At 37.1% G+C, this 20,177-nt stretch overlaps 2 protein-coding genes across 2 annotated transcripts; both read right to left on the reverse strand.

Moving 5' to 3' along the window:
- Positions 1 to 543: 543 nt before the first annotated feature.
- slc47a4 (solute carrier family 47 member 4) lies at positions 544 to 7,948 on the reverse strand (the record flags this gene model as incomplete). The annotated part of the gene is made up of 17 exons (XM_081370830.1): positions 544 to 846; positions 1,248 to 1,346; positions 1,458 to 1,552; positions 1,671 to 1,803; positions 3,210 to 3,279; positions 3,449 to 3,524; positions 3,623 to 3,731; positions 3,834 to 3,901; positions 4,285 to 4,398; positions 5,769 to 5,866; positions 5,956 to 6,053; positions 6,143 to 6,187; positions 6,311 to 6,353; positions 6,477 to 6,625; positions 7,029 to 7,097; positions 7,225 to 7,326; positions 7,808 to 7,948. The coding sequence occupies 17 exons, from the start codon at positions 7,946 to 7,948 to the stop codon at positions 544 to 546; spliced, it is 1,812 nt and encodes a 603-aa protein (XP_081226956.1).
- A 1,522-nt stretch (positions 7,949 to 9,470) lies between these two features.
- On the reverse strand, positions 9,471 to 19,844 carry LOC308693651 (multidrug and toxin extrusion protein 1; the record flags this gene model as incomplete). Its single annotated transcript, XM_081370728.1, has 17 exons — positions 9,471 to 11,249; positions 11,327 to 11,398; positions 12,188 to 12,282; positions 12,576 to 12,708; positions 13,029 to 13,098; positions 13,191 to 13,266; positions 13,365 to 13,473; positions 14,489 to 14,556; positions 15,317 to 15,430; positions 15,522 to 15,619; positions 16,424 to 16,521; positions 16,782 to 16,826; positions 16,970 to 17,012; positions 17,863 to 18,011; positions 19,098 to 19,166; positions 19,392 to 19,493; positions 19,704 to 19,844. 17 exons carry the CDS (start codon positions 19,842 to 19,844, stop codon positions 10,968 to 10,970), a joined length of 1,764 nt encoding a protein of 587 aa, XP_081226854.1. The 3' UTR covers positions 9,471 to 10,967.
- Between the last annotated feature and the right edge of the window lie 333 nt (positions 19,845 to 20,177).

Here is a 20,177-nt window from a genome sequence, read left to right on the forward strand (position 1 = left end):
AATAACTGAAAAGAAGCTTTTTTTTAATGACACGGCAAAAAATGTGGCGCTCAAGTTAAAATAAGACTTTTTATAAACGCATCACTAGGCCATGCGCTGTTTTTTTTTTTATTCCACTGCCCTGCAACACACATTCTGTGTGAACGGCCCCTCAAGCAGCATTTGCTTCAAGTTCCCACAGTTCCGCCATGTTTAATAATACAGCTTTCTGTATGTGACAGCGGCCTTGTAGAATATCTTCTTTTTAGCAGTATGTCTCCAGCAGACGCCTGACTAGAAATGTCAACTGAAGAGATTATATGACTGTGTCACTGGGGAACAGACCTTTTTCCTGCTAAGCTGGTCGATTTTCTTACTATTCGGCCTAATGATGTGGACAAAGCAAATTCACTAAGGATAAAAAATAAGATCATCTGTCTAGGTCACAATATAGAGGCTGAGACCACTGTAAAAATGCATCCATTTTTCTAATTCAATTCAATTTCTTTGTTGCCTCTCACAGCATATAAAATGTTCAAAGTGAATCTACCTGAGGTCCTAGTTTCAAACAGTACTTGTTGAATAAATGGGAGTGGCTGTGGTAAAGTTTGAGACCAAAGTAAAATTAGCACCGGCACCATAAGACACATCAGGTAAAGGCACAATGAGATGGATGGCTATCCCTATAGCTAGGATGAGAAGAGCAGCGAGGGTGGTCAGACCCCTCCTGAGGATCAGCTGAGAGGTAGAGAGCAGAGCGGTGGGCTTTTCCTCCACACGAGTCACGTTTGGCTCCTCATGTACCACAGTATTGTTGAGCCCCTCGTCCTGATCGTGAGAGCTCACAACCATGTATCCGTTCCCATTCTGATACAGTGAGACACAATTTCACCATTATAAGCGTTTTGACTGTGCCATGGGTGCCACATTTCATAGTTGAGCCAAAAATCATTTTACTCAACCTCATGTCATTCAAAACCGGTATGACTTTATGAAAATGGTTTCTGTGTTTTTTGTCAATACAATCAAAGTGAATGAGGTCCAATTATGTTTTGGACCCCATTGAGGTTCATTATCTGAACAAAAAACAGTTACATCTTCATTTGTGTTTCACAGAAGTCATTGTTATCATAGGAACAACATGAGGATGAGAAAATGACAATTTTAGCATGCTATTTTTGTAATTCATTGTGGTAAAATAATGCATACTTTTTCTTAATAGTTTTTACTGATTATATAAACTGAAAACTATAAAGACAACAACATACCTCTGTATTCAGGACCACCTGGTAGAAGCTGTTGCGAGGATTCAAACAAAGCTCAGGGGTCACTGCTCCATTTGCACTCTTTCCTGTACGCTCAATTGCCTTGCAAAGAGAAAAAAACTCTATCAGTCACAGAAGTCAACAACTAATCACATGATCATGAGCAGTATAATTAGAAGAAAGGTCCAGTTTTGATAGGTCTGATATGCCTACCTCTTTGGTAATTTTCTTCCAGTCTAATTTGAAAATGGCCACAACAAAAAAAATTGCAAGCAAAAAGACCGCAATGAAGAGGCCCAGCCAAAAGCCTGAAAGAGCGGGAGAGAAATCATTGTATATTAAAAGGTTCCCTGATCATTTGTGTAATTAAACATCAGTACTTGTGACAGGAGTCAATATGATGCATTTAGTTGTAACAAGGCGAACCAGCAACTTGTAACTTGGCCGTGAACATCAGAACAATGCTCGATGGGAGTCCAATGCAGTAGTAGCCAAAAAGGTTAGCAATAGCAGCTATCTTCTGCTGTCCTGTGCCAATGAGAATGCCCATGCCAACACACTGAAATCAATAATGAAATGAAATAATGAAATAAAATATTTCAAAATACTACACTTGATTCAAAACACTACTGCATTTGTTAAGATAAATTTAACTATATAAAAAAATGCATATAAATACACACAATTATTTGAATATTCATTCATATAAATACACATGATCATATACATATAATAATATATATGGCCATTTTGGTGCTATAATGGCCATCCGCTTGATATTTTAAAGACCCCCTGTGGTGAAAATTAAGTTTTAATGTTGTTTATATGTATATGTGGTGTTTTAATATGCTTTAAGACAAACCATGTGCAAATTCATAAGTCAACACCATTGCTGAGTATTTTCTCCTTAAAACTCCAGTGAACCAAAGAGCATATCATTAACTGCTGTGAAGCAGGGGAGTCTCTAGAGAAGCCTGGTTATCCCAGTAAATTTTTCTGTTGGTATGAAAAATCAGGTACTTTTAGCAATAAAGCAGGTGAATTATGTACATGATGTATATTACGATGTTAGGATGAACTATGTGCCTTTCTCCACTGACGTTCTATGATGTTCAAAGCGTTTCTATGCTGATTGTTACAAGGCAGCTGTCTGACTCTGAGATGGCGAACGTAAACATGGTTTGTGCAACATTAGCAACACATTATTAGCTGTTTGATAACGTAAAGCAAAAAGCTAATCATATTAATTACCATTATGTGTCTGACATTGTAAAGAGCGATACCATTGTGCAGCGTTTACTACAGTAACTTGACTGAGTGGATCTCTGAGCTGGTGTGTGTGAGTGGAGGCGGGGCTAATTTGCATATTATATTGGATATAATATGCTCTATCCATTTACTAAATGGAAATGTATATGATGATCAAGGAGTTTTAAGGGATAAAATGATTGATTACAGGGGGACTTTAAATCAGCAATATAATCTGACAACAATTATTATCGTTAACTTTTTTTTTGTTTCTTCGAAGCAAAACACACTTTAACTAAACTAAACTAAAATATTTAAAAAAAAAAAAAAAACTTTTTTTTTTTACCTTTGCAACATTTCCAATTTTTGTTTAGTTCAAATTGAAGTACAAAAATGGCAAAAACAAAATAGACTAAATCTAATAAATAAACCTTAATAAAAATATTAACTATATATATTATACTATACTATACTATATACTACTAAACTATAATAGTATATCAATGATATTAAAATAACACTGCAATAATGGTATCACTTCTTTATCTTAAATCTTGCTAAAAAGTTTCTGGAGACTGGGTTTTTTAAATAAAACGTATTGAGCCTATATATTGAGCGCTGAAATATCTCCCACTTATTTTTATATGGGTGGTCCGTCTCCTCCCCCTATATACTGTTTCTGGGAAAATGAGGAACAAAAGTTTGTGCAGAACTCACCAATACTCCATTAAAGAACTGAAGAGGGCAGTAGATGTTAAGTAGCTGAGACACAAGCTCTGCTATAGTCCTAAACAAACATCACAATGGAAATTTAAAACACAGCTGTTATTGACATTATTTCTGTTAAATCTTAATTTTTAATGATTAGACAAGAGCGTTTACAGATTTGTTCAAGTGTACTTATGCCAACAAACATTTTGTTTTACATGCTTGAAATAATAAGGAAAGTGGCTTACTCATCCGAAGTGAATATGAAGCCAATGACGGTTTTTGTTGAGCCCAGCACTAAACCTTGAATGATTGCTATAACAGCTGGGGAACAAAATTAACATTTATAAGACATAAATTGGTACTTTATAAGTGTCATGACAAGCTTAGGAATGATTGATATCAAATTAAATGAGTTTTACCTGAACTGATGAGAGAAACCTTGCAGGTGACGATGGCAGCAGCTGTTTCCCCAGCGCCAAGTGCGTTTCCCACACGAACACATGCTGCTCCTTGCATTCCTAATGGGATCTGGAATATCAAGATGGAAATGATAAATACAGCACAATCATGAAAAGGATAAAGGTGACTTTTATATGATAATATGAATATTCTCAGATTATCCAAACACACCATGTAGTTGATGTACGCCAGCATTATAACCACGTGTTGAGCAGCCAGGTCCACCTCACTCAGCATTCCTGATGGGATGAGGAGAGTCAGTGGGAATGGGATAATTCAGCAGAAAAGCAATAGTAAAATCAAACTGGTTAAATATACAAACATAAACATTTATTTTCTGTAGCCTACTGTGAATGTAATGGTGTTATTTTTGCATCAGTGAGATTTTAGTAATTTTGTTGTGGTTTTTAATGTTTAGGTCTATTGCTTTATTAATGTTATTTCAGTTTTAGTTTTTTTTTAGTACATCTAGTTAAACTAAATAAGTAAGAAATGTTGCCTTGATAACTTGCAGAAATAAAATAAAAATTATTTATTTATTTCAGTTAAGTTTTATTGTATTTTAAGCAACAAAGGTGTTTTTTGGTTTTAGTTTTAGTTAACTATAAAAACCCTTGAATACCTGCCAGGAAGCCTCCAACTTCATAGATCCACCATTCAAAACAGGTCATCAGTGTACTGGGGATGGCCAGCTTCATGTAGGGACCCCATTCCTGCAGGGCCTCAGAAGACCACCCTGTTGGAGGAAAACAGTAAGGCGCTGTTTACACCTGGTATTTACGTTTTGGTCGATTGGATCATAAATAGACGAGGGACAAACATTCCTGTTTAGACCTGGTGTTTTAAGCCATCTCTTTTGTCCACTTTCAACCACTTCTGTCCTAATTTCTTCGAGGGGATGGTCTATGTATAATGGATCTTTCGATCTAATGGACAAAAGCTCACGCAATTTACGGTAGCACATACCGTACATATTATAGTAATTGCAATAACTGGGTAAACTAGGTACTAACGCTACCCCTAAGTACCTTAACCCATGTAGTTACCTTATATTAGCCAGTACTTTCTTAGGTAAGTACATTGTAAAATAAAGTGCAACCCAATTTACATATGAACACGCCCGGAGACGACGACAAAACATATAAAGACAGGCAGCTTTCGTTTCTGCTCTAACAGCCACAAGATCACGCTGTGGTGAGCAGGACGAGGAAGGCCGTGGGAGAACGGCGCGAGGCCGGCGGCGTGATTGCTAATGAGCGACACCTGTGTGACGCACCGGTCTCGAATCTCTCACGGAGGAGCGGAAGCATAAAAGACTTGCGCTGTATATGTTGCTCTCAACTGTATTTTCTTTTTAGCGCAATTTTCCCCCGGAAATTGCGCTTGTTAACTCATGATTTCTGTTCTGTGCGCACCAATCTTGCACTTCTATCTACTCCTCAACCAGACCACCGAGAGACTTCGGGTTTTCGGCATTATGTTAAGGAAGGTCTAATCTCGGGAACGCACAAAAAAAAATCCAGGAAAAGATTTACTATCTCTTAGTGTTGTGATCCCATGAGGTGAGAAAATTGCGCTATAACACTCACCGAGTTTTTATAACTTGTTTGATTCTAATCATATTTCAAGAAATTCAAAACCATCATGGTGAACACTGTTCATGAAGGAAATAATCCATTATTTATCTGCTTTAATATATTGGCCAACTTTTTTTATTGGGCCGATAAAAATAAACGTATATTGGCCGATACCGATGGTGGCCGATATATTGTGCGTCTCTATATACTCTTATTTAATTCATGACATAGTCTGTTTATTGTTTTGTGTAAATGTATCAAGTTTGAAGCTGATCGAGACTGTGAATTTGTTTGTCAAAAATGCAAATTTTGTTCCAGAAAAAGACTAAGATACAAATCTGAAACTTATACATTTAAGAAAATAGTGTCCCTTAAGTAGTTTTATTTTGTTAGCATCTTGAGGTGTTTTTATTGAGTCTTTTTCCCCCCAAAAGTGCTTGACTAGATTAATTATAAGTTTTAAATATGAGTTGGTAGTTTGGCAAACTTAAGTTTCAAAGTAACTTCCCCAATATTAATAGACACTCACCTCCCCAAGTTTTCTCATGGAGCTTCTGCCAGCGAATGAAACCAAACAGGGCAAAACAATTAAAGACCTGAGCAAAGGTGTTTGCGGCAGCAGACCCACTGAAAGTACACAGAAAACAAATCTTATTATCAAAATACTGAAAAACACATGAAAAAACACAAAATATGGAAAACATATCTATACTCACTAAACTCCAAAATCCCACCAGTACAGCAGAAAGTAGCTCACTATCACATTGGCAACATTGGCAACTGCAGATGCATACATCTGAGGCTTGATCACTCCCTGTACAGTGGGTTCATGAGTATTACAAAATACAAGAACTGAATGCAGTTATTAAGTTGTTGATTTCCTTAAACGATCATTTTTTGTACCTGGTTCTGAAGGTATGACAGTTGCAGCTGATACAGAAACATGGCCTGTAATATAGACACATGACAGACTCAACATGAGGATGAACAGCAATGAATACAAAGAATTATTGGATTTGAGTTCAACTGCACTGGAAATGCAATCCATAATCATCCATTAGTGGACCTTACTGGAATTGCTGGCAAATATGCAACCACATAGAGCTGTGCAATCCTGAGAGAGACAGAAGCTGTTAGATTTCATTCTGACACCACAGACTGGTTTGTACTCTAGTATTCAACAGTCAATGTCAATACAAATATGTTCAGTCAGTGAGTGTTGAAGACTGGCACTTACCTAGCCACCTCAGGGTCCTGTCCCAGATAGAGAAGGAGGGGCTGGGTGTTCACAAGCAAGGCCCAACAGGGCAAACTGAAGAGCGTCAGAATTACAATGCCTCTCTGCAGTATTATGCCCACACGGAGAAGGTTCTTACTCCCAAATGTCTGAGGGCAAGATTTTAGACTGCCATAAGCTATCAGTTATTTATTATACATGCGAGAACGGTCTGACTCGGGATATCAACCTAAAAAAAACGTTCATACAACTATAAATGTCATGAAAGAATCTTTATCTATCCCATAAAAGCTGTTAATGTGAGTTACAAGCTATTTATGACCATAATTTGATATGGAATGCAAGACATCATACAATTTTACGCTTGCAATAACAACCAAGAATCAACTCATCTAGGATTAATTTGTATTCAAATGCCTCCGAAGTATTTCAGAGGCTTTAAAAATAAAATATATTAAACATTAAGAGAATCTTAGTGGGCCTTTCATTGTCCATGCTTTTGGTTTATTATTTTATTACACAGTTGGAGTGCTATTTGTATGGAAAACACACCTGTGATACCAAAGTGTCGCATGCCAAAGCAAGTCCAAACCCCGTCGCTGCAGCTGTTACATTGATGGTCTGAAAAATAAATGTATCGGACACATTGTGTGGGCTTGTGAATCATTGCTCTGTAATACTGCACATCTCAATAATGTGGTACATAACACATATTTGCCGGCAGAAGTTTTGATTCAAGCAGACGTACAGCTGAGGCCATGGCGTAGCCCGCTAGCACAGTGTTCCCCAGACGTCCACAGAACATTGTCACCACAAAGAAAAGGAGGAAATTCAGGAACCGGCACACAAGCTAAGAATACAAACAAAGAAATATTTAGCACTAAATGGAGACCAAAGTCCTGGACTCACATGGACTACGGTTATTAAAGTCCACAGTCACATGGACGAAAAACAAAGCACCTATTTATCTGAAGATTCATGAGAATTTTTACTAATTATTTTTTAACAGATCTAGTCTGGAAATATACTGTAAAATCTGCTTAAAACATGATTTCCAAGCTATTTAAGACCATTTTTTTTGGCTTATTTTTACACATCATTTATTTTATACAGGATGCAAGATTTAGCAGTCGAGAATCAACTCATCCAGGATTAATTTGTATTCAAATGGACATGCATGAAGACATGATACAAAATGTACCCAAAACAAATCATTGTCTATTCAGGAATGTATAATTTCGAAGCCACTGCATTTTTCTGCCAGCTCTTTCACTATTTAAACAGAACAAGCATAGCACATTATCATGGTGTGTATGTGACAGAATCCTCACCAGGGGTCCGGTCATGCGCAGGATGTGGTAGAGCTCTTCTCTGTATACCAGAGGGATGCAACGCCTTACAAAACCACAGCAAAACAGCTTGGCACTGGGCTCCATAGTCAAAGTGTCAGCTCTGGGACTCGAGGCGTCCATGACTTTCTCAGTTGTGATCTCCGAAGCCACTGTAAGGGGCCTGGTTTTGCTTTAGGGGCTGTTAGGGGCCCTAACCGCTGTTCATTCTTTAGGTCCACATTCACAACCTTTGAAGGCTTACAGATTAACTGAGGTGAAGACAATGAGACGCTTTGATTTAATCCACAGGATGGGAGGAGAATGTTTTCAGTCCTGGCAAAGCATTGTTTTACAAGATCAATCGGTAAAAAAAAAAAAATCCAATTACAAGTTGATTAACAGCTGTATTTACAACACATTAAAGTAATCAGCATAATTATATTGTATATATCCAGTGCTGCTTTTAATACTCTTGGTGTACTTACGGTAACTGTGTAACAGCAGAAGACTGAGGATATTTAATTTAATTAATCAATCAACAATACTATTGATCAGCATTACCAAACGTGGACGTTTTCCACTAGAAACAAACATTGATGTATTATTTTAATTTAATACTGTGAAGCTGCTTTGATACAATCTGTATTGTGAAAAGCGCTATATAAATAAACTTGACTTGACTCCCAGCTCTACGTAACCCATGCCACAATTATACAGTCCAGGCTCTAGCTCTACCGCAACAAAGAAGTTACAACGCTCTTTTTCTTAAAAAAAAAAAGCGTTACGTATTACTAATTGTTACTTAACTTACTGTATGACAGCTTGGTGGAACATTTACTAGAGTAGTGTACTCTGGAGTATATGAAAACTGCACACAGGACTCTCTGACAGGATGCCCATATCCCTGAATGAAAGAAACAGATGACCTATATAGTTGTTTGAGGCTTGCAAAGGCAATATATTGAGCTTTTTCAGTATCAAAGATTGAAATATTTTTCTTTCTTTTTTTTATTTTATTATGATAACGTATCATGTCACAAATCATCTCAAACTGGTTTCTTGAACATGACATTGAGTTCACTAAACTCAAATGGCCTCCAACAGTCACCAGATCTTAGTCCAATAGAGCACCGTTGGGATGTGGTGAAACAGGACATTCACATCACGGATGTGCAGCCGACAAATTTGCAGTAACTGCGTGATGCTATGTCAACATGGACCAAAATCTCTGAGGAATATTTCAGCACCTTGTTGAATCTATGCCGAGAAGTATTAAGGCAATTCTGAAGGCAAAAGGGGGTCCAACCCGGTACTAGCAAAGTGTTCCTAATAAAGTGAGTGTGTTTGTGTGTGTGTGTCCCCAAAAAGTTGGCAATATTCAAAATACTTGTGGGGACTTTTTTTTTTTTCATGAGGAAAACAGCTTATAAATCATACTAAGTGATGTTTTTTAAAAATGTAAAAATGTAGAAAGTTTTGTGTGATGGGTAGTGTTAGTCAGTGTAAGGGGATAGAATATACAGTTTGTATAGTATAAAAATCATTGTGTCTATGGAAAGTCCCCATAAAACATGAAAACACAACATGTGTGTGTGAACTTTGCATAAAACTTTATTTTATTTGCCTTGTGCATATGCCATACATTGTTGCATGCTAGCTCTCTTTTTTTCACATCCCCCTCCATTAACCAATATAAAATGATTCATTCAGCTGCTCTTTCGGTTTTCAAATTCGAACTACAAATATGACTTTAACATTTCAAAACCCCAGAATTGTTTATCATTACAACTTGCCTTCGACTGTCCTTTGCCGGTAATGTCACTGTAATTGTAGATCTATTTTGGTTTGTTTCTGCATACATCTCACAGCCGCATGAACATTTACAAACAAATCAGTGAATCATCAATCAGGTTCCAAAAATCAATTAATATCTAAACGTGTTATGATGTGTTGCATCATCATGCATACAGTATGTGATTTCAGGACAAATGGTTACTTTTTTAAAGGACAGAAATAAACATTAACATCCTCCTCAGTGCCTCACACCAACCTTTGAACCACTGTGATGTTCAAAAAGCTGAACGTTCTGGCAAGATTTCAAGAAAATAATAAGAAAGAAGAGAGAGAAAAAAGAAAAATGTGTTGTAACAGCTGCACTGAATTTCTACAAAACTGGGCTCATGAATTTTAATATTGTAAATATGTGTTGAGTATTAAATTAGACATGTACATGTGTGAGTGAAATCTAGCTGTCCTTCTTGCCAGAACAATCCGAACCGAGAGCTTAATACTTATTCTTATTCTTAAACATGCAAGTCATAAATTAAATGTTTATTACAATGTTTCCTATCATCAGTCAAATAAATCGTGCCCATACACCAACCTGTCTCCTTTTATTTCTAGATGTGTGCTAGAGATGAATGAATATGAGAACATCTGTTGTATCATTTTCAACTTTAATTTTTGAATCAAAACAAATCAAATCAGGAATGCCTAACTCTACAAAATATGATTCAGAGACTGCTTTTGATCGAACATTATGCAATTGTTAGCTCTTGCGTTAAGTTTAAAAATAGATGTTAAAAGTGTTTGGCTTTGTATTTTTATTTATTTATTTTTTATCATCAGAAATCCCTGATTTTTACTAGGGATTGTGGCATTTTCCTTTCTCATTACTGCAGAACATGGCCAGCATGGGCAGGGATTGCTTCATTCAAAGTGACTGTAAAAAGGAGTTTCAGACCCATGAATCCTTGGGGAAAAGGTAATGGATTATGTCTTGTCGCTCCCGAACAATCTCAGTCAAACATGAGAGTCGAAAACATTAGTAATCACTGCTACAGCCAGCTGGGAAAAATAAAATGTAAATAAAATAAATTTCAAATAATGATCTTTAATTTCTACAAATCAAAAAAAGAAGAAAAGAGACAAATCTGCATGTTTTTAAATAGATATTTCAAAATATAGTTTTCTTATTCAGTGTTTGTCTTTCCAATTAAAATGTATATAATTTAATATGTAATATAATATAATATAATATAATTCATGTATCATACATATAATAAATTTTTTAGGTGTATGTAATGCTCCAACAATTATTTTTGTATTGGAAAATGTATCATTTTCTAGAAGTTGGGTAATAAAATGTAGCTCTACACTTTCAGATTGAGATTGAAGTTGAATGGATGAGAGTTGACGGTGTGGTAAAGTTTGATTCCAAAGTAGTATTTGACCTCAGAGCATAAGACACATCAGGTAAAGGCACAATGAGATGGATGGCTATCCCTACAGCTAGGATGAGAAGAGCAGCGAGGGTGGTCAGACCCCTCCTGAGGATCAGCTGAGAGGTAGAGAGCAGAGCGGTGGGCTTTTCCTCCACGCGAGTCACGTCTGGCTCTCCATCCTGATCATTTGAGTTCACAGTCATGTACTCTTCCCCATTCTGAGAGCAGACAAGACACAAGCTCAGTTTTCAGAGATGTTTTTTGTTACAGATATAGTAAAAGTCAATAGACATACCTCACTGTGCCTCGCAGTGAGACTATCAAGGTACGCTGTAGAGATTTTACCCTTTCCAGCTCGTTCCACTGCCTGAAATGTTATGTATGTAACTTTATATATAGTTATATAATTCAGAAGAGAACAGGAATTAAAATTAGCATGAAATGGAAGATGTGATAGTCTTTTTCTTTCATATTGTGATGTATATCTGAGTGAAACGGCTTCTCGAACAAGGAAAAATGTAGGGCGGGACTTGATTTTGGCTCCTAAACTCTGGAATAGCCTTCCTGATAATGTTCAGGGCTCAGACACACTCTCCCAGTTTAAATCTAGATTAAAGACCCATCTCTTTAGCCTGGATCCAGCCTATTGTGAAGACTTCAGATGCCCAAACACCTGGACTTCAGATAATGCAAACTCAGTGTGTTCACTACTCGCAGCTCCTAATGTGTGTGCACTAACTCGGATGGGTTAAATTCAGAGGACAAATTCTGAGTATGGGTTACTATACTTGGCCTTCATGTCACTTCACTTCCTTAAAAAAACAAAACAATTTAGACATTGTTCTAGCAATGCAGTCTGGCTCCATTTTGATATATAAAAGCCACTTTTCATAATCCGATCTAATCCTAATGACAAAATCAAGTCCCATCCTACATTTTCTCTCAAAATTACGTCACATTATGGAAATACTGTAAAATGGACTGTGAAAGGCTTACAAAAACCTAACATAGACAGCACACCTAAGACTGAAATATACAGTATACAAAGAGTTTAAATGGAGTCTGCAAATTTAGCCTAAGTAGAAGAAGAAGAATAGAAAAAAGAGGCATATTAGGAGAGTGCTGCCTTGCAATAGCTGTAATAAAGCAGGCCTACCTCTTTGGTCACTCTCTCCCAGTTGAGTCTAAAAATGACTGCAATGAAAAAACTGGACTGCACACATACACAAATTAGAAGTCCCAGCCAAAAGCCTGTGAAAGCAAGAGAGGACATTGCTCTAGGACAGCTGTTATCTCATTACAGAAATGTTTTAATGAATGCTGCTCTCTGTGCTCGAGACGTATTAATGCAATTCTGCAGGGACCCGTGCTGGGTCCACTCATGTTCCCTACGTGCTTCAACCCAATGAAATTATGATTTATAAAGCAGATGCAAACACTGTGACTAGAGAAGATGACAAGTTCACAGAATATCAACGAGTACAATGAGTGACAATTTAAACTGTTAATAAGATCATAGAATGAAAGAATGAAGGAAAACAAACCAACGACGTCTAATTTTGCAGCAAACATGAGAGAGATGCCAAGTGGAAGTCCAATGCAGTAATACCCAAAGAAATTAGCTACGGCTGCAATCTTCTGCTGCCCTGATCCCAACAGAATACCCATGCAGACACACTTGAAGAGAGAGTAAAATAATACATTTAGACATTTAAAGACTTTATCTAATGCGACTGTGCATTTAAGCAATACATTTTATTAGTTTGTGTGTTCTTCCAGTTGAGCTAAACAAATACTGAAATGATCATGCTGCAAAAAATAGTTTCTAAAAAAAGTAGCTACACACACACACACACACACACACACACACACACACACACACACACACACACACACACACACACACACACACACACACACACACACACACACACACACACACACATACATTGCAGTTCATTTGGAAACCAGAAGTAAGAGCAATGCAAAGTACTCACAACAAGACCATCAAAGAACTGAAGCACACAGTAGACATTCAAGATTTTGGAGACAAGCGCCACAATACGCCTACAAAATAAGACACAATCTACAGTACAGTACTGTCTAAAGAACAAATTTCTGATAAAGAAAATCAGTCTCATTTGGAAAAAAATACTTACTCGTCTGATGTAAATAAGAAACCAATGACATTTTTTGTTGACGCTAGCACAAGACCTTGCAAAACAGCCAAGACAGCTGCATCCAGATGATAAAGGAAAAGAAAAAAGACATGTCAAACTTGAGAAGACACTGAAAGATGAATGTGTCTCAAAGGAATATGGCTGTGTTTAAACCTGTGCAGGTCAGCGAGACCTTGCTGGTGCGGATCGCTCCGGCCATATCTCCAGCTCCAAGTGCATTGCCAACATGTACACATGCGGCACCTTGAATCCCTAATGGAAACTGACATCCCAGTAAAACATGTTAAGAAAATAAACTACCATTCCAAAGTTTAGGGTCAGGACGCTTTGTTAATGTTTTTGACAGGTTTAATATAACTGTTTTCTATTTTAAATAGGGCTGTCAAACGATTAATCGCGATTAATCGCATCCAAAATAAAAGTTTGTTTTTACATAATACATGTGTGTGTACGGTGTATAATTATTTTCTATATATAAATACACACACATGCATGTATATATTTAAGAAATATTTGCATGTATATACTGTGTATATATATTTATATTATATATAATTTATATTATATATAAATATTTTATATATAAATAACACATTTTCTTAAATATATATATATATGCATGTGTGTGTATTTATATATAGAAAATAATTATACTCCGTACACAGACATAAATTATGTAAACACAAACTTTTATTTTGGATGCGATTAATCGCGATTAATTGTTTGACAACCCTAATTTTAATATATTTTAAAATGTAATTTATTCCCATAAAGCTGAATTTTCAGCATCATTAATCCAGTCTTCAGTGAACCATGATCCTTCAGAAATCATTCTCATGCTGATTTGCTGCTCAAGAAACATTTCTTATTATAATCAATGTTGAAAACAGTTATGCAGTTATGGTTCTTTGAAAACAGGTATGCAGTTATGGTTCTTTAATGAATAGAAAGTAAAAAAAAAACAAAAACATTTATTTGAAACAGAAATCTTTTGTCACTTTTGATCAATTTAATATAAAAGTGCAATTAAAAAATAAATAAAAATCGTATTGACCCCAAACTTTTGAACAATCGTATATGTTTTAACGCTAGTAATTTATTAGTTCTCTATTCTCTATGATTCTTTATAGTCTATACTTGTTTGTCTGGTTGTGTGAAACAAAGTAAATCATTGTTTGATAAGTAGTGGGAGAAGAGAAGCATGTGCCATGTTCCTTCTGGAAATAGTGCCATGTTCCTTCCTTTAATAATTAGGGGAATATTGGGGCTTAAATTACCATGTAGTTGATAAAAGCCAGCATAATGACTGCATGTTGAGCTGCAAGATCCAACTCTCCCAGCATCCCTGAAAGAGACGGAGCAATCATGAGTAAAAAACGCATTTTCGCATTTTCTAACACAAAGGCTATTTACACTAACTCCACCCACCAACATCTGGTTGGGTCACATTGCTTAACACTTAACAGTGGCGTAGGCCATAGGGAGTATGGCGCCTGAAAGTAGCTTTTGACACGTTCTACCCGAGTTCGAATCCGCCTTTTGCCGAACTTGCTCTTCTCCCTTTTCCCATCTCATATAAGATTGGAAAGGTATTTATTTCAAATAAAAATGAAGAAAATATGTGAAAAGTGAAAATAAAGTGCCTAACGACTGCTTAAGTGTTTATCAGTTAGGATTAGGGGTGAGTGTAGGGATGGCTTTATTGTCTCAATAAGGCGGCATCCATTTCATATTTTTTATAAATATAGTCATTTACACTCTTTGTTATTACTGCATCCTGTTAATGTACAACAATACTGAGATGCAAATATCTGCCACTATTTATAAGTAAATAGCATCAAACAACTATTTGCACCTATTACAAAGAACTGCTAGTTTTATATAGTGTAAATAGAATATATCGCTATTTTCACTTAGTGCAAATAGCAGCTGCCAAAATTAGTAACCCAAAACCACATTAAGCACTACATCCAAACAAACATTGTAATTGGAGGACATTCTTCATGACTAGGCCTAATAAAATGCATACTTTACATTTTACAGGCAGCATTTTCTGTGTATAAGCACAAAGGATTTGTTTTTGACTTAAGTCTTTAGCAAATTACCTGCTAAGAACCCTCCAGCCTCATAAATCCACCACTCAAAGCAGAGCATCATGGTACTGGGGATGGCCAGTTTCATATAACCATCCCACTCCTGCAGTGAGTCACATGACCAGCCTGTGGTGGGCAGAGAAAGATACTGCAAACACAGATGGAGTTGTATTTTATGCATTTATTAAAACATTGTTTAACTAGCTAGTTAGCTCACCTCCCCATGTTTGAACGTGGAGCTTCTTCCAGCGAATATATAAATAGAGGAAAAGACAAATATAGATCTGAGATATGGTATTGGCAGCAGCAGATCCGCTGAAATACAAATACCAGAAAAATGCAAGACTTTAAAACTGGTACGGTAGTTCTATATCATTGTATGGATGGACATATAAGCAATATCAAAAAGAAAAACTGTCAGGGCACGAATACGAGTGTCCTGTGGTTTATGGATGGATTGCGTGTGATATAGTTTTTATACATTTTAATTTGACACTTTAGACACATTATGGTGAGTTACTGCGTGTATTTTTGCTCACCCAAAGAAAATAATCCCAAACAAAGCCACAGCAGAATGTATCCAAACAACACACAATGGCATTTCAATTCGTTCCTAAATTATCAGTGTTTTGAACAAATCGGTTTAGTGAATGATACAATGAATGAATCTCTCATCAGTGTTTATGATGGCTCACGATGTTTCACTGCCATACACAAATCCTCCCCAGGGCCTCATGGGATAAAGTGTCCATCAGATGGGCACTTCAGAATCTCATTCGGATACTTTTCACCTACTGTTTTATGAATATTATAAATTTGGACATACACTGTTTTTCACCTACTATATATAATAGGAAAAAATGTGATTTCGGATTTAGACAGTCACTTGATTCGTTGCTGAATGAATTCGTTTGTTTGAATTAATCGGTTGAATGAATCACTCAAACAGGCGGAGTGATATAAACAGTGAAAAATCCCTGTAGCCTACTGCAGGACTAAATATTAGGGAACAGCGCTTGAATTATCAATTTCGAGGACTGTAATTATAACTGTTGCATGATTAACTAACACAATACATGTGTGTAAATGAGAGACAGGGATGACAGCCCCTCGACTTACTATAACCCAAGGTTCAACCAGTTGAGAAGGATGTAGTTTGTCACCACATTAGCGATGTTGGCTGCAATGGCTGCATACATCTGAGGCAGAATCACACCCTACAGGCCCAAAACAGCCACTGTTAAAGCATCCTTTGGATTTACAGTCACTGCTGTGACATACATTGACTGACACATATGAAGCTACATTTACAAATCATACAGCAAGAAGATATTTGCCAGTAAAGATCAAAGTTGGAGGCTGACTTTGATAGATAAGATACTCTGCAGGTTCTAAGATCTTCCATGCAACATCGCTTTTGAAGAGCTCAGCTAAGGTGCTTATCTATACTTATAACTGCCAAAAGAAGATTGCATACCTGGTTCTGGAGATAGGCTACTTGCAGTTGATGCAAAAACATAGCCTGTGTGAAGAAAGAGAGAAAGGGAAACACTGCTGGCTGGAGTTGGAGTTGGGGTCTATATGTCTATCATATTTCAAGACATAGAATGTAAATTATACGACTGTGCTGGCAAGAGGAAAATTATGCAATTTTTTATGACTCACTGGGACTGCTGGCAGATAACAGACCACATAGAGTTGAGCTATCCTGAAAAAGGAACAAATTTGTAACTGTGATATAGTATAGAGGACAAGACACCATGAATCATTTTAAAAAGAACGCTGTGAGTTATCACACAGCAGAATAAATCTGCTGCACACTGTCATTTCCACCCTGGCCTGCATCTAAATTGAGTATTAGAATATGTGTCTGTGCACATTAAAACGCCTCATTTAACAATATTGTCAACATTTATTTAGGAAAGGAAGTCGCAAAATATGTTTGCTAGAGATAGGGAGGATTGTCATTCTAAGACGCTATCTAGTTTGCTCAAAACCTTGGGGATCTATAACTTTAAACTAGCATGCATAAATATTGTTTGTTTTTTGGTTCTAGTCAAAAGGATTTATTCATTCTTAATGGTAAGCAAGAAGTCATTCAGCACATACATTTATCAACCTAGAGTTAGGCTGACGACTCGCTTGCAGTTTGAACCTGGTTTAGTTGCAGTTTAAGCCACCACGCTATAACATTTTATCCGTTTGTTGTTTCTCATCCAGTAAAACTATCAAAATTTCATAAAACATGTTTTTGAGAATACATCTTGTCTTGAAGATTTTTCCTTGTTTTTAGCAGAAACATCAAAAGATTTTGTTAGAGTTAAGAAAAAGCACTGTATATATACTAGGTATACCATTAGTAATTTATTGGTTACACTTTCGGTAGGGTTGTTAGTGGACAATCAAAATAACGTGTGAGCAGATATTAAGCAGACTGTCTACTAATACTTTAATGAGAGTTAATTGACATGTAGGTGCAACGTTACTTATAGTCAACCCAACGTCTAAAGGGGACCATCAAAATAAAGTGTTACCAATTTTTTTGTTTATTGAATCACCTGGCCACCTCTGGGTCTTGACCCAGCAAAAGAAGGATGGGTTGTGTGTTGATGAGCAGAGCCCAACAGGGCAAACAGAAGAGCAGGAGGATCAGGACACTTCTCTGCAAGATGATGCCAACACGGCACAGGTTCCTCCCACCAAAGGTCTGAGGGGAACATAAGGCCAAATTTCAGTCATGGCACTTTAAAGGGTTAGTTCACCCAAAAATGAAAATTCTGTCAGTAATTACTCACCCTCATGTTGTTCCAACCCCATAAGATTTTGTTCATCTTCGGAACACAAATTAAGATATTTTTGATTAAATCTGAGTGCTGTCTCACTCCTCCACAGGCTTATGGACACTATAACTTGCTGGCCCAGAAAATGTATTAAAGACATCGTTAATATAGTCCAAGTGACTCCAGTGGCTCAATCTTAAGTTTATAAAGTGACGAGAATACTTTTTGTGCGCAAAAACAAACAAAAATAACGACTTTATTCCACTATTCATTTCATTTTCTCTCTGTGCCTCGAGTTAGTTTACATAGTGTTTTTGCGCAGCGCGTCTGTGTTGCACGTCACCACGTAGGCTCACTATTGGGCGACTCTGGTCATGTGTGATGCGTGGTGACATGCAACACAGACGCGCTGCGCAAAAACACTACGTGAAAAGACTCGAGGCCCAGAGTGAAGGAAATGAAAAGCGGAATAAAGTCGTTATTTTTGTTTGTTTTTGCACACAAAAAGTATTCTCGTCGCTTGATAAACTTAAGATTGAGCCACTGGAGTCACTTGGACTATATTAACGATGTCTTTAATACATTTTCTGGGCCAGCAAGTTATAGTGTCCATAAGCCTGTGGAGGAGTGAGACAGCACTCAGATTTAATCAAAAATATCTTAATTTGTGTTCCGAAGATGAACGAAAGTCTTACGGGGTTGGAACAACATGAGGGTGAGTAATTACTGACAGAATTTTCATTTTTGGGTGAACTAACCCTTTAAACTGATACTGTATTCCTGAAATGTCTCATGTGGTACCAAATTCAGAATTTCAGTAGAACCTTATTCTGTATTTCATTGCAGGAGTTCCAGTGGGGTACAAAAATTCTTATTTTGCATTTTCCTAATTTAATACACATCTGACTGTCTGTACAAAATAATAAATAAATACATTTGCTAGAGGTTTTTGAATCCTCTTCAGTGTGGTCTGAGACTTTTTGAGCCCACTGCATCCACACACATTTTCATACCTGAGAGATAAGTGTGTCAGCTGCCAGCGCAAGACCTCCACCTGTAGCTGCAGTTGTTATGTTTATCGTCTGATAAATCAGAATAACAAGCATCAGCTACTTCTCAGCCATGCTCTGAACTACATCAGTACACTAGCTTCAAAACCAAGGGCTTATGATACGTCAAACCCCTGATGGCTGAACTTTACGACACTGTGCCAACATTTGCATTTCATACACCATTGTTTCTTTTAACACAAAGCAAACAGGTTGCAGCACTCAAGAGGAATAATAAGCAGACTGAAACAAACTCACAGCTGAAGCCATTCCATAACCAGCCAGCTCACTGTTTCCCAGGCGACCGCAAAACATTGTTATGACAAACGGCAGGAGATAATTCAGAATGCGCGATGCAACCTGGAATGACAACCTGAGAATTGTCAGTGAATGAGAAGTGTGTGAGAGCACTAAGCCATTTAAGGAAATAATGACAGTTCTTTGCAGATACATTCCTCGCCACATGAGGTGAAAGTTTCTGTTATGTTAATGTAAATATGTGAATATTTTATCCTTATTGTTATGTGCATATATTAGTGTATAAGTGAGAGAAAGAAGCCGAGTTCATACCAGGGGTCCGGTCATGCGCAGGATGTTGTAGAGCTCCTGTCTGTATACCAGAGGGACGCAACGTCTCACGGATCTACAGCAAAAAAGCCTGGAACTAGGCTCCATTGACAAAGCTTCAGTCCCGGGACTTGAAACATCCATGATCTTCTTCGACCTGATCTGCAGTGAGGCCAGAGACACAACAGGGAACGATCCTGCTGCTGCAGCTGTGTTGCTCACAGGTCAATGTGGCAAAGTTTCACCATCTTAAAAGCTTACTGATTAGATGAAGCCACTTTCAATACTGTGAGCTGATGTTAAACTTTGCAGTGAGATGACCTGAAGACAAGTCCCATTTCTTGAGAATTTGAGGAATATGTTCAGCATGTGCCATTACAGTCAGGACTTTTATTAGATGACATAGATTTAGATATGATTTAGATACGTTAATGGAATCATAAGCAACCGGAATGGTTCCAGATTTCTATCCCTATT

Source organism: Scardinius erythrophthalmus, assembly GCF_964197995.2.
Source record: "Scardinius erythrophthalmus genome assembly, chromosome: 7".
Taxonomy (NCBI): domain Eukaryota; kingdom Metazoa; phylum Chordata; class Actinopteri; order Cypriniformes; family Leuciscidae; genus Scardinius; species Scardinius erythrophthalmus.